This window comes from Haliotis cracherodii, unplaced genomic scaffold (assembly GCF_022045235.1).
Source record: "Haliotis cracherodii isolate W230 unplaced genomic scaffold, xgHalCrac1.p SCAF_10, whole genome shotgun sequence".
Classification (NCBI taxonomy): Eukaryota; Metazoa; Mollusca; class Gastropoda; order Lepetellida; family Haliotidae; genus Haliotis; species Haliotis cracherodii.
Genome location: NW_027266265.1, coordinates 4743488 through 4758685, shown reverse-complemented (window position 1 = coordinate 4758685; position 15198 = coordinate 4743488). Strand labels below are relative to the sequence as shown.

Below are 15198 nucleotides of genomic sequence, written 5' to 3'. Positions count from 1 at the left end.
GGTGCTGACAAACCTAGAAACATAATCGGGGTGAACCGGGATTCGAACCCACAATCATAGGTTTCTGGCGTATCCAGGGGACGCGACTCTGCACAGCGAATCGCGGCGCCTTAGACGACTTGGCCACCCGTGCCCCCGTGCCCCCTTGCCCCACCCCCCCCCCCCCCCCCCCCCCCGACCCTGGAAGTAGGACAGATACATCTGTCATGTCTAATAATTAATATTTCATCAACCAATGAGGTAATTACATTACAAGAAATAGTTTCGCGACCATACTTCTTCTCAACATTCAAATATGAATCAGTTTGCCGTGGCCTGAACAAATCTTGGTGCGGGTACCTGAGGAGCGTTTTGTGATCGTGTTGTGATGTACCAGGTATCAATATGAGGGCGTGGCCTATCTCCAGCTACTACCTCCCTGACGGCATTGAGTACATGACACACAACGGCAACAACTACATCGTCACAGCCAACGAGGGCGACGACTACGACTACAGCGATATGATATCATGGAAAGAGGAAATGAGAGGGAGAGAATTTGTGGAAAGTAAGAAATATATTTGTTTTTGTGGGATCAACCATATTCATTAATGGTCTATGTTTCCACAATTATTCACGTCCTCAAAGCATGTTGTATTCAATGATAAATCAGTAGTTCACGGACTTCACCTGCCGTCACATCAATGCTACGTGTGCAAAGTTTCTTGTGAAGTGATATGTCATTCCTTACATAATATACACATGCACAAAGGTTAAGCGCCACCCACCATATTTGTGAGCTGTTACTTTTGGCACTAAATGATGACTATTATAACGAGATGTACGATTGTTATAAGCCGTATATGTAAACCTCATGTGATGCAAAAGTTGTCCCAAAGCAAGTTTATCTTGTGTTCCAAAAGAATATGAGCAGAAAGGAATTTTACCGAAGACCAGAAATTGAAGGATTAGAAAACATTGAAAAACTTTTTTTGTCGTGTAACTGTCATGATATCAGCAGACCATATCAGGTGTCATATAGACACCCTAGGGAGTGCAGAGTCTATTGCAAGACAGACACGTCAGAAACGTGTGTATGATCCACGGACATTGACCACAGCTTCAACCCTGTGAGGACAACCAAGGGTTGCTGAAGATCAATTCTAACCCAATCCACACGAGAGACAAGGTTAAAGACAACTAATAGTACAATGTCCGGCATAATGCGTTCAGTCGGAACGAACAGAAATCTGCTAAGCTTACAGAGTCGCAATATGAATCAAACTGACGACAGCGTGAACTTATCCATTTCAACGCCATGGGTATTCACAGTTTAAATGATGTTACTATTAAAATCCTGTTTCTTGTCAACTGAATATCCTGATCCTGATTCGCTGTTTCAGACAACATGACAGCAGATTCTCTGAGTAGCGAGATGAAGACATGGCTGGCCAACGATACCATGCTAGGTAGGTGGGTGCGTGAGTTGGGTTTAACAGTATTCCAGTTATTTCGCGGCGTGTCAGCTTAATGTGGGAGGAAAGCCCGAAGTGATGCTTCGAACCGAGATTCGAACCCACAATCAAGGGACGCAACACTGCACAGCGAATCGCGGCGCCTTAGGTAGGTGAACTGCATTCTCATGGTGGGAGTGGGATTTTGCGAGATATGGTTTACCAATTTCACCTCACCATATCTAGCAAAATCGCGTCGCGTCCAACATTATTGCACTTATATAGCGACGTGCATGCACATGTGTGTGGCTGCTTGTACCTGTCCGGACTGATGCCGATTTATAGTGCTAGCCCACAGAGATACCATGGGGCAGTTTAACATGAACACGCAACTCAGACTCAGTATACTCCGAACCGACCAGTCCTTGTTTTAGCCCCTTAATGCCGAACGCCAGACAGGGTAACAACAAGTACCATCCTTTTAACGTCTTTCGGTATGACGTGGCCGGGGATTAAACCCCGGACCTTCCGCTCCCCAGGCGGACGCTCTACCACTAGACCACAGAGGCGGTCGGGATTTTACTAGATATGGTTTGAGCTACATCTGATAAAACATATATATTTTTTAATTCAAACCATGAACAACAATATATTTTCTACATATAACACCTTGCAACAATGTATTTTGTTGTCAGAAAATCTATAATCTACCCCCCACAGAAGGTGAAATGGTCTGTCCCTTACGCCTGTTCTTCCGTCTGTGTTGTTCAGGGAGATTGACGTTCACAACTCAGAACGGAGAGAATAATGTCACTGGTGGCTACAGCAAGTTCGTCACGCTAGGCAGTCGCAGTTTCTCCATCTGGAACGCCACATCCATGAAGCAAGTGTACGACAGCGGGGACGACATCGAGAGGACACACGCCGATCTATACCCCGACCTCTTCAACGGGGATGTGAATGGCACTAACACGCCCACACAGGACGCAGACAAGACGTCGCCGGAGAGGGTAGTAGTAGTAGTAGTAGTAGTAGTAGTAGTAGTAGTAGTCGATCTTCAGCAACCCATGCTTGACGTAAGAGGCGAAAATGCTTGTCGTAAAGGGCGACTAAGGTGGTCGGGCTCGCTGACTTGGTTCATACATGTCATCCCAATTGCGTAGATCGATGCTCATGATGTCAATCACTGTATTGTGGATTGTCTGGTCCAGACACGATTACAGACCGCCGTCATGTAGGCGGAATATTTCTGCGTGTGGCGTTAACTACAAACAAACACAAAGTAACAGTTCGTAGTAGTAGTAGTAGTAGTAGTAGTAGTAGTAGTAGTAGTAGTAGTAGTACAAGGAAGGGTGATAAATGTCGTGGTACTTCTATATTCTTCATCTGGAACGTGGCAAGGTAGAAGAGGGAGGATCAGTCAGTTTACTTGGAGGAGGAGTTATTGACCATCTCGTGGAAGGTCAGGCCTATACGTACTTAGGGATGCAGATTAGGGACAAACTCCAGAATGCCCATATCAAGGAAATATTTCGGTCAGAGTACATATGTTGACTTAAGAAAATCAGTTTGAGCCACAAATACTTATGCTGTACCCGTCCTTTCATATTCTGTTGGTGTTGTTGATTGGACGAAACAAGAAATTCAGGGTATTGACACCCTCACGCGGAGAATCATGTCAGACAATAGATCCCACCACCCTCGCTCTTCCCTCAATCGCTTATGTTTACTAATCATGATGGGAGGGCGTGGTTTGATTAAAGTTTGAGCTCTTCATGGTGAAATTGTTTTGTGCACTTTTGCACACATTTAATTGTCTGATGATCCTTTTGTGAAGCATGCCAAGACTCATGATATAAAAAGGCTTTTCACAGTTTTCGTAAACGAACTACGGAGGTGGGACATGATCTCAATGTCGGTGTTGAATTTATTGATGGTTCTGTACTGCTGGACGGTGCAGAAATGGGTGTCAACCAAGCGAAGTGCCATATCAAGTTGGCCCAGACTCTGTTTTTCAAGGAGAGGCTATCTGATACTGCAAACACGAAAACGTCGTTTTTTCCGTATATGGTCATTGGACGGAAAAACGACTAAAAATTCATTAAAATTGATTAATTGGCGAGCGTCTAGAAAGTGTCCGGAAAAGGGTCAAGTTTTTCAAGCGTAAAATGGACGGAAAAACGATGCTTTTTGCCCCACCTTGTACAACTGTTAACGACCAATGAGATGGCGCTGGTACCCCGACGCACGTGATGCCTAAGGCTTCCTTTCGGAAGCCTTAGGTTTCGTATTTCTGGCATGCCTTGCTCTAGTATCTGTCGCGCGTAGTGCAGCGAGATTTGCTGATAAGCCAGTTTTAGGATATGTAACATGTTAAAGGAATTCAGACACCGCCAAGAAGTCAAACCAAACCATGTTACCAAGTTTATTGTGATAACATATCCCTCCGCTATGCACAGTTACCTCTATCGGATAATGGGTTGTGTTTCATTTGGTTATAACAGTAACTATTTTGTTATGTGAAGTTTACAAGATATACGGCTTTTCCATTGAACGAGAGGTCGGTCACATGACGTTTTTCACGTGACTGTATTCTTGAAATGACATAAACACTGACCACTTCCACATTCCTGGGAAAACCCTGGGAATTCCCTGGTACATGTACGAATTCATACAGAAGCGTTGTTTCTCGTCATTTAGACCCTTTAATTTTGAACTTAGCGTCTTAGCTTACTCTGGGATAAGTCAGAGAGTTTGGTTGCATAGCCCGTTTAAGGATACCCTCGCTACAACCCATCCTAGAGAAATATAAACAAACAAAAACAACATCCAAACTATCGTAGTGACAATCTACAGCAATCTATGAATTTACCTAAGTATCTATTTCACACATCTTTACAATCACCTTTCAATGATCGGCCAATTGATTAGTGATGACAAAGGCTTGAAATCGCCACAGGTTTATTAACAACTTCGGAAATATCTCCCGTCACGTTTATCGTGTCGGCCATATTAACGTATTGTACTTGATGTAAAATGTATTACGACGCTCTGTCATTGTGATTGACTTACTGAGGCAATTCTTTAACAGATCTTCTCATCCACTGAGGATATTGTTTGGAATACATTTCTTATAAACAGACTAAAAGGGATGTTCCTCGCTTTTGGGGGAACTATTTTATTCCGGGATGGCCTATTAAAGCTAGTAGTAAGTGAAGGCACCATGCGTGTATATGATCTGTTATTATATGTGTTTAAATTACGGTTTGGGGCGATAATAAAATACACTGACGCAAGTATATTCTAATCAAATCAATTGGATAATTGAAGCAGCCTGGTTCCCCGGGTATGCTGCGCTGGCGCTACACTGACCCAGGCAATGACTGCACAATGGCCGCCTCCATCAGACGAACAAACATGGCGGACACGCCATGTATTTACTATAGAAAACCGCTAGAACGGGAGGTTAAATATGTTTCTTAGCATTTTCATGAATGCTCCTGCAATGTATATGTCACGAGAATAACGTCCGTTGTTTCTTTTAGTGAAGGAAAACATTATTTAAGCTGTTTCGAGACTCGAAAGTGTTCGTCACATCGGTGAAATGTAAACAATGACACACACCGCATTTTCAACAGTGATATGTGCGTTAATATTTCGTGTCAGCTCACTGTTATCACGAAATCGTATACATGATACGATCTTCATTTTGCAAATTTGATGAAGTAGATATCGCCGATTATGCCCCGTATTTTCCCATTGTGAAATGGTGGTTTAGCGGAATTATTGAGCGCCCAGTATCCTTAACAATCGTGTTTAATGATAGGGTCTGTCATTGGTTCCGATATTTGGCCTCTGGATTTTATTCACATGAAAATCCATTTATTTGACATTTGTTTTCTTATTACACAATGAAATTAATCATAGATATATCTAATAATTTTGGAATCATATTGGATTAATTTCAGTCTAGTGTTTTTGAACTAGATCTATGTGTGTTCTTGTTAAAATGTCGGGTCTGAATGGGATTAAAGAATATGATTATAATTAATTTGGTACAGTGGCATACACATCCATGAGTATTCTATATGATGCAATATAGCCACTGGGGAATCCGTGTACAGAACAACATAAAGAACTGTGCATACCATTATTATTGAAAAAAAGTTATGATTATAATTACCATGTTAGCTGAAATATCTGTGTACGAAATTATCTACAAATAAACGACTCAATAAAAGAAGTTAAGTTACATTATTGTTCAAGCAAAGGACCAAAACCCAGCATGATCATAAAGGACCACTTCTTGTTTACTTAAGAGCAGAGTTGGCCATGTTAGATGATATAACCAAACTCCAGGCGCTCCGGCGGGGGACTAACTGGTCTTGTTATTGTGTGGTATGAGCTATAAATAGCTTCAATAGGGACAGTGCCGGTGTCAGTACAATTTTCGTAGTTAAAAATATGTATCTACAAAATATAATCTGAAGCAGCCAAGAACAATATTTTTTATTAACGCTTACTTTCATGGATAGAATTGAGGCAATCTAGGCTTGACAAATAGTTCTAGATTTGAGTTGGATTCCTTTTAAATTTATTCTCTATGGACTAGGAGACGTACAAGAGCGGCAGTATCGCATGGAGAACTGGAGAACTGGAGAACTGGGTCAGTGTAATCGGATATGTTGTGGAGTTTCGGGTTTGGGCTGTTTGATGAATAGAACAAGGGATCACGAGCATGGGCACAATGTAGAGATTAAACCATTAGCACCTCTGTTTATATAAGATATGTTATTGTGATTTGAAATATCTTTTTGAACAATTGCGAGTTATTGTATACTCTGTATTCTTTCGTTATGGTAGAATATATATTTTCTATGTTGCTGGTTAATTATCCACAAATAATGAGAACTACAATGTAAACCTCTCTCTGGAGATAAACAATACTACTACTGAAGGGCATATCTGACTAATCGACTAATATTTCTTTCTTAAATACTTTCCGTTACAGGAATTCTCATCATTATATTATACTTTGTATAGTTTAAAAGTCAAATAATGGCAAATTGTGTATCTTTCTACATTTTGAATTCATTATAATTTCTGCAATAAAACCTTAACATCAGATAGTGATATAAACGAATATGATCTTTACTGTGATATTTGAATTATTAATTTCGTATCATGAATTAAATAAACTGAAATATGATAGTAAAAACAAATTATTTTAATCTGTTCGTGTGAGAAGGTAACGAGAGATCTAGGCAACTCACTAACGTAACCATTTGTGAAAAAATAAATATTCAAAGTTAAGGGGTTTGAACATGTACATTGAATGACAGGCAAGAAAGCAACGCAATAATTAAATTATGAATCAAAATTATGTTATAAATATAACAGAATATATAGAAAATATAAGTTTAATTTCTCGTTGTTGGAAGGTGTTTAATAATAGTGTTTGTTGTTAAACGCCGCACTCAGCAATATACCAGACAATCCAGTTATCATCATCAAGAGCACCGATCTACGCAATTCGGATACGATGACATGTATCCACCAAGTCAGCGAGCCTGACCACCCGATAATGTGAGTCGCCTTTGTACAAGCATGGGTTGTTGAAGGCCTATTCAAACCCCGATCTTCACGGGTATTTTTTTAATAATAAGGTACAATGAAATTATGTATATGTCCATAATAAGTGTGTATAAGTAGATGGATAATATGTCCATACGAGCCAATTAGATGGGTTAGACTGCAAATAGTTCAATGATGGGTTCTATTACAAGTCCATATTTCAAGACATGTATTTGATATTCATAGCAACTCCACAAAAGCTACACAATGGCGACAAAACGGTACCAACACCACAGATACCAATAATACATTTTTTTAACATGAGATACATATAATTACTTTAAAGTTAAAACATGTATCTAAATAGAAAATTAGAAGGATTAAGAAGAAACACGTATTTTATTTTCGTTTGGAGAGAGAAGTAGTGACTGTAATCTGATGGGTGTAAACAGGTTTTCCCTTCCCCCCAGGCCTCACTGCAATGCTATAGCCCCAAATGAAACAAGCCTAGCTGTTCAACAGGTTCAGGCTGAAATTTCCATCCCACTGGGTCTCCTTTTAAATTTAAATATAGTTTCTCGTTTTAATCAAAAAAATATATTTTCAGAGACTAAGCGTTCGTCTAGCCGTGAGGTACAACTATCCAAAAGATCCCATGCATGTCTGTATATCTTCAGACAGACTCTCCATGTTCCTATCGATATGTGCAAAATACAAATGAATTAAATATTACACCACTGGTGAATAGGTTATATGCGCATGTCAGCGTCAATCCTACAATATCCTTTTGCGCAACATACATATATACTGAACGTAGTAATACTACGCAGATATATGTCCAGATGTATACATCAGTATCATCTCGTGACCTTTATTCGTGCTTTAAGCTCTTTTTCTACAGGAGATTATGGGGTGTTACATCACACCAGAAAGCGAGTTCCAAATTCAAGTCATAATTTCATGGTCCGTCTTGTATGTTGGAAACCAATATCGCAATATAGCTGAATATTGATAAACGTGGTCTTGACCCGATTACTCACATAATTATTCCATTTTCTTCATGCACGTTCTACAATCGTCTACGAACACTATCTATAAGGAGGTATATCTATATTCATCCAAATGTCCATACATATATGTCCAGATATATAAATGTATAAAACAAGTCGTCCTGCACTCTTCCTTAAAAGACAAATGCTAAGCATATCCTCTGTATGTATTTATATATGTAAATATCGTTTTAATGTCAACGCTGATGTAGTGAACGTACCACAGACCTGATGCTAGAATAACATCGAATCTCTGAAAGGAACATATTTGACAGAAAAAAACAGTTATTAAACAATAGTTATAAAATATAATAAAAAGGAGCCGAGAGACCTTCATTATGCCAAATATTGGGCTGTATTGGACATATTTGTTTCGGGGTCTGTATGACAGACAAACCTGATGCTTTTAAGTATAAAGATAAGCAAGTACAGCTGTTGTATATATTCATATACGTTCGTGATAACCCAACCTTGGAAAATATTGAAAGATGAGTGGTAACTATTTATGTCATTATTTCAAATAAGAATGATAACACATCAGGAAAGCATGGCACTTTAATATACGTATCTTGTTAACCGAATAGTTTTTTTAAGTAAGCGCAGCATGTATATCGAGAGTATAGGTCTGGTGCGTGACTTATCACACATTACTTTTAGCAAGTGTGCATATTCTGTTTATCGGCAATAAATGACATAAGACGATTCATACGGGTAAATACGATTTACTTCAGAACTAGTATAGATTACTTTAGGTTAGGGGAAAATGTAAAAACTATGTAATAAACAGAACTTTGAGCGGGTTTAAAGGATTAGGGTCCTTGCTTGGGCTTTGTGTTGGATGTGTAGACGACATTTCCAGGTTTGACGTATCAATGACCAAAATGATGTCTGATGCAATTCTCTGCCTTTTCGGGTGAACAATTAGCTTGCCTTTGCGGGTGCCACTAGTGGATCGGAATGAGCTCGCGTTTTGCGAGCACCTAGTGTCATCATTGTTATGGTAAATCATGAAACATGCTCCTGGTCTTGTCGTAATCGTGCAGTTGGCGCTACTTTTGGCAAGCGTTTCTTATGGTAATGGAAATGCTTATATCGCTTTTGTTGACCGATAAACATGAAAATATATAATGTTAGTGTATATGGTCATGTAATTAAGAAACAAACGACGAGTGGGAGTTGTTTATTGTACTTTAAACAACGACCACGACTCGTTTATTTCTATATGAGATATCCACATTATTTACAGCCTCTTTTAAGGGTGTTAAATTAGGAAAAAGTACAAGTTTTAAAATATTTACCCGTACTTAAATAATGATGACTCCTTGAATAGAATCCGACCGCGGCCATGCCAGATAAATCCATTTTATAAACAGGAGGGTTTGAATTTGGTCTTTCTTTGGGTTTTTGGTCATATTCTCACAATTTCTCGTCGATTATCTGTACCTTTTCTCCCAATACCGATTGCCATTTCGCTCTCACTTTCGGGTGCGATTGTTCGGGCACTGCCCTTATTTACCTTCCCCAGCTACATCTAATGGAAACAACACACTAGACACATACCTCTCCAAAATAAGGTTAAATTTACGACGTTTTCAAGTTGCTAGTGCATGTTCGAATCTCCATAAATGACGTCATGAGAGAACATGTTTTATCGTGAAATAAATATCGCTTCCTTCTTTGTTCTTTGCGACTTATCGCGTAGCTATCTTATATCATCAAATATCAATTTCTCATTGCTTTATCATGACGTATCCGTGTCATAACCAATCATGTAGCAATAGCATACACAAATATCGTAGACTTCGACGTAGAATAGTGTCATGAAATATGATTATCCTTTGGTGTGCAATATTTCTGGTTGATAAATCTAACATATTCATACTTTTAAGAATATTATTATATCACTTATCAGATCCCTGTAACATTTGCAAAATAATACAATTTTTTTTTTAAAAACACCTAAATGTATGTATGTTGTAATATCCTTAAGTTGCTGCGTTTGGCATTAAACAACAAACAAACAAACAAAACATAGTATCTTTAAGAATTATGTTAACAAATCCTGTGCTAAAAATATCTTCCATAATCTCCATACCTCTTTCTCTATGTTTAATATGAAAACATAATGACTTTTTTTAATAATCTGAAGGAATAATAATGATAATAGCATAATAATATCATTATTCATGTTACTTATCCTCAACTGAAGTAGTCCTCCACACTATACATTCAGTGATGAAGCCCATGAACATAATAACTATGTAACATACATTAATGGAAATTAGATGAACAGTTGAAGTTGGCAAATGATAGTATTCGGTCGAACGTCTATCAGCCAATACTACATTATTCAATTGTGAGTCTACGGTGATTTTTGAAAGGCTACTCTCATAAATGTCATGACGCATTTTAAGCCAGGGTTCTATACTCGCATCAATGTGCTGATTTATTATTGCGTTAATTTCATGATTTACAGTATTCATGAAGAACATTTCACTTTGGACAAACAGTGGGAATTGTGACTATCGAATTGCTAAATATTTTTGATATTCATCTATTGGTTTGATTTATTGTTATGGTATCCACAAAATAAGTAGGATTTTTTTTCCGTTTTTGTTGAAATAAAACTGAATTAAATTTGCTGTTTACATATCAATGTTTGCCATATTGTTCCAAAATGTTTGGCCACAGCAAGGCACCACAAGATATTGTGCTAGGCACGGTACAACTGGAATGATGGAGGGCCGTATTCCTCCTTGTGGGTGACCTGCTTGGCAATATGGGACGGGAAGGCTGCAGGGGGTGAGGGCACAGTTGATAGTACAGACAGATAATAGAGATCATTTTACAAATGTGAAACCTCATTCCACAAATGAAGAGGCGAAAGCTGAAACTTGGTGAGATTCACAGAACAAAGGCAGTTATTTCTAGTTTCTTACTGATACTGAATGAAACAATGTGTGTGTGTGTGTGTCGTGTGTGTCGTGTGTGTCGTGTGTGTCGTGTGTGTGTGTGTGTGTGTGTGTGTGTGTGTGTGTGTGTGAATGTGGGCCTGCTGGATTTTTGAGCGGCATGATAGTTGGAGATGGATAAGCATGTTAACTATATAATCTTCTAGAGGTAGAGAATGTATTAATGAGATTCCTAGGTACATTGTGCCTTTTCGTCACCAGGAATACGCACAGTGGAGACTTAAATGGGGATAGGGTGTACACAATGTGCTACCTGGTAGATTGTGTGTCATCAAACCAGACAACGTTGGTCTTTGACTAATTGTGGCGTAAAACTCACTTATTCATTTACTTGTATCGGAAATTGGATGTTGAAGTGACTTTATTGGGTAATCAAAAAAGAGGCAGCGACCTATAATAGCCAAATTTTATGCGATTTCACTTGTCCACCATCTTGGATGCAAGGCGAAAACATTTCAGCGTGTTTGAATGCCCCTAGTCCTGCACCATGACCGTGGAATATATTTATTTTATGAAAAAATAATAATCTAGAAATGCATACAAAACAAGTCTAGCCAGCTCAAGCTAGCTCTATTCCACAGCATTTCTATTCTGAAATCAGCATAGGGAATTTTTTTATTTTTAGAGTCAAGAAGGATATTGTGTAATATAAGATTTCAGAGACTAAATGTTAGTCTAGAATGCCCCTGCAGAGTTGGACGAACATTCTGCGGTAGCGCGGAGTTGACCAGAGGCTATCAGCAGTATTTCCTGTCCAGGTTTTTTAGGTGTGTGTGTTTGGTGGGGTGTGGGGTTAAGGGGGGGGGGGGGGGGGGGGGGGGGGGTGGTGAGAGTGGGGTATAGATGATAGTTTTAGCAACAAGTAAGGTGATCTTGAGCGGGGCGGTATTCGCAGATGGATTAGCATATGAACTTTGATTCTCAAAATGAGGATCCACGATGTTCGACCTGGAAGAAGTGTGTAATCAAACCTCACAGCATTGGTCTTTGACTGACTGTGGCGTCAAAACAAACTCATCATTTACTTGAACTGAATGTTCATCTTAATTGTTATGGATAATCACGGAGCCGTGATCCAGAAAACAGGGTGTCATCACATAAAAAATACAGTAATAATAGGATTACCAGAAAAACGGGGTGTAACACCCAAGCCAATAAGCTTCGCTCAGAAACACCAGAGTAAGTCAGTACAAGATTGAACACTGCCTCATAATTATGTATGACAGGCTTGTCGGGTATTGCTACATGTGTATGTGAAAACAAAGTTATTAAAATGAAGAGCAAAACTGACGAAAGTTACCAATAAACGTGTATACGTGTTATATCGTCACTGCAAAAGTAATGAGTGTTTGTCTTTAGTATTAACATTCAAATACGTTATATCTGTATTAGCGATATTGTCTACGTTCAGCCTTACCCTTACTATCTCGTAGTATAAATATTGAAAGAAATTTGTATTTCTGAAGACATCACGATACAGTATAGCCATAGAATAGGTTCATCTCGGAATCTCCCATATCACTGGCCATGGGGCTCCTCTTCAATTTAAATTGAGTTACTTGTTTCTTTCAAAACTATACAGTTTTAGAGACTAAGCATTAGTCTGAATAGGCATTACCAGTTTGGAATTGTACGATTCCGAACTTTCACGAGACTGTGTTTATGAATCATTGTCAAATAGTGGTGACATGAAATCTCGGAAACAATATGCGAAATCGCGAATGCACAGATCGGAAAATTTGGACAAGGCACTAAGTAATCCGCATGCGCAGAACGATTGATTTCAATACTTCCGCTAAGCGCTTCGAGTGCAGCGTCAAACGGGGGCCTGTAATCTAACAAGCGAGAACTGACCAATGAAATCTGAGAAGTAGAAATACCGGTAGACACTGTTGCTTGATTGACAATTTCAATCAAGAAATGGAGGAGCTTGATGATATCGTTCTCTCCCAGTAAATTCCGATGTCAAATTACGACGTTATTTGGACGGAAAAACGATTGTTTGAAAACGTCCAAATAACGTCGTTTTTCCGTCCAATGACCATGTACGGAAAAAACGACGTTTTCGTGTTTGCAGTGACATTGGACGATCGAACACAACGTTCAAATTACGAGACGTTGACCAACTCGTAAAGGAATCCCTTGGTCGGGTAACAGTAGAAACATGGAGGCGTTGTGTGGCCACAGTCGTTGACGTGATAGAGCAACGTTATTGGTCACGAGATGGACTACGGCCAGCAACAGTCCAACCTATAATAGTGGCAGTCGGTTCAGGCACCAGCAGTTCCGACGACGAGATCTATGGCATGAGCTAGTCAGATTGCGACAGAAATTATCATGAGACGGCCCCTCTAACGCTCTGTCATTTCCCCTACCACAGAACGTGCAGTGCATGCGTGCTTGCGCTGTGCCTTCCACGGTTTGTCCCCCCTACGTGTCATGTACACATTTCTATACAAAATTACATGATAGTTTCTTAAAGAACTTCATCCGTCATAGGTCTTAAAATAAACAAAATTCAGATTTTGTTGGGTAAAGGGTATTCATGGTCAAGCATCGTATTGTTGTTTCATACACTTTTCTGGATTTCGAGTTATTTTGCAATTCATCGTTCTCATTTGGAGTCAAACGGACTGTACCTGCCCATTGCGTGACATGAACAAGCTGCTTGTCCATATTGTGAAATATTTTGATAAATAGATTTGTGTAGCGGCCATAAAAGTTCCGAGTCTCGTGATGGGATTCGAACCACGGACCTACAGATCCGAGGGCGGACGTCTTGTCCACATGACCGAAGAGGTTAATCCCGTCAGCAGGCTGACAAGGTAAGGATGTCATCTGTAGGATGACTCCACGACCTGCTACATTTGCATGCAATGAGCAAATAATTGTTTGCACATTGCGTGCATTGGGCAGACGGCCCGTCCAATGCATGCAATGGGGAGTTGCACAGATTGGATGTAACATATACCTCTAAATTCCACAGGTGAAATATTTATAAATTATATATTGCAACGAAACGTAACATCATATATTGACTTACCCGCATGGACTAATTCGTCAATTTCCTTCTTGTTTCGTGAAGATATTGTGTCACTCAAGGAAACGAACACAAATATTGTCAGTGCCACGGTGAACACACCGATGAAAAGCTTTCCCAAAGTGATTCGTCTCATCATCGAGTAAACGGGGTGTATTCGATCGGATTGTTGATCGGTATGTTTGGAGATATTCCGAGTGACTGATTCAGTGTATCCCACTGTCAACGTGTCAGCTTGCACACGAGACTGAGTGCACCCAAGCTGTCGGCTTTTGTTATGAGAATGGGAAGCTTGTGGATTTTGAGCTACATTCAACTCAAGGAAATGTCGTTTCGGGGAACGTATTATAATTACCTGCGAACAGATGAACCAAGTTTACCCTTGATATTGACAGGGTCACTGAACCGTCAAGTAAAATCTAAAGAACTGTCATCAAAACGAGTTATATTTTCGGAAAACAAAACAAAGTAATAAACAAAGTTTAGGACGAGCTGTTGGATGTGTTAAGACTTCCTCAACACGAGGGTGGGGGTAGGGGTTACAATTCGCCGTGGGGGTCACGGGTGGCCCAGTCGTCTAAGGCGCCGCGATTAGCTGTGCAGAGTTGCGTCCCTTGGGTACGCCAGAAACCTATGATTGTGGGTTCGAATCTCCGATTATGTTTCTAGGTTTGTCAGCACCATACCCGAGCTCGTTGGTTTCACCGAAGTGGTAAACGTCTGAGTCCTGCATCACTTCGGGCTTTCCTCCCACATTAAGCTGACACGCCGCGATATAACTGGAATACTCTTAAAAGCGGCGTTAAACCCAACTCACTCACTCACTACAATTCGCCGTGAAGAGTTACGCCCCTTAAGCCAGTTATGATCGTTGGTTCGAACGAGCCCCTGGTCTTGCTACTACTGTGTGTGTGGTGGTGGGGGCTGGTTGAAAGATAACCATTGGTGATTGGTGAAATGGTTGGTGCATCAGACATGCTTTAGATTTCTCATTTATACACGAATGTGATACACTATGATGAATTACTGAGTATATAATCCTTTACCTGTTAGCACCTCCCTTGGTTTCATTAAGTTGCTTAACGTCTCCGACGTCCGCCCTGACCACTCCGATGAAGACTTAAGTTGGC

General features: G+C 39.9%; 1 protein-coding gene across 1 annotated transcript in view; it reads left to right on the top strand.

Moving 5' to 3' along the window:
• LOC139453980 (mesenchyme-specific cell surface glycoprotein-like) overlaps positions 1–15198 on the top strand; it is a 29870-nt gene that overhangs the window by 8694 nt on the left and 5978 nt on the right. Inside the window, exons 6-8 of the mRNA XM_071235447.1 lie at positions 377–547; positions 1383–1448; positions 2205–2443. Of these exons, the coding sequence (XP_071091548.1) occupies positions 377–547; positions 1383–1448; positions 2205–2443 (476 nt within the window). The remainder of the gene's footprint in view (positions 1–376; positions 548–1382; positions 1449–2204; positions 2444–15198) is intronic.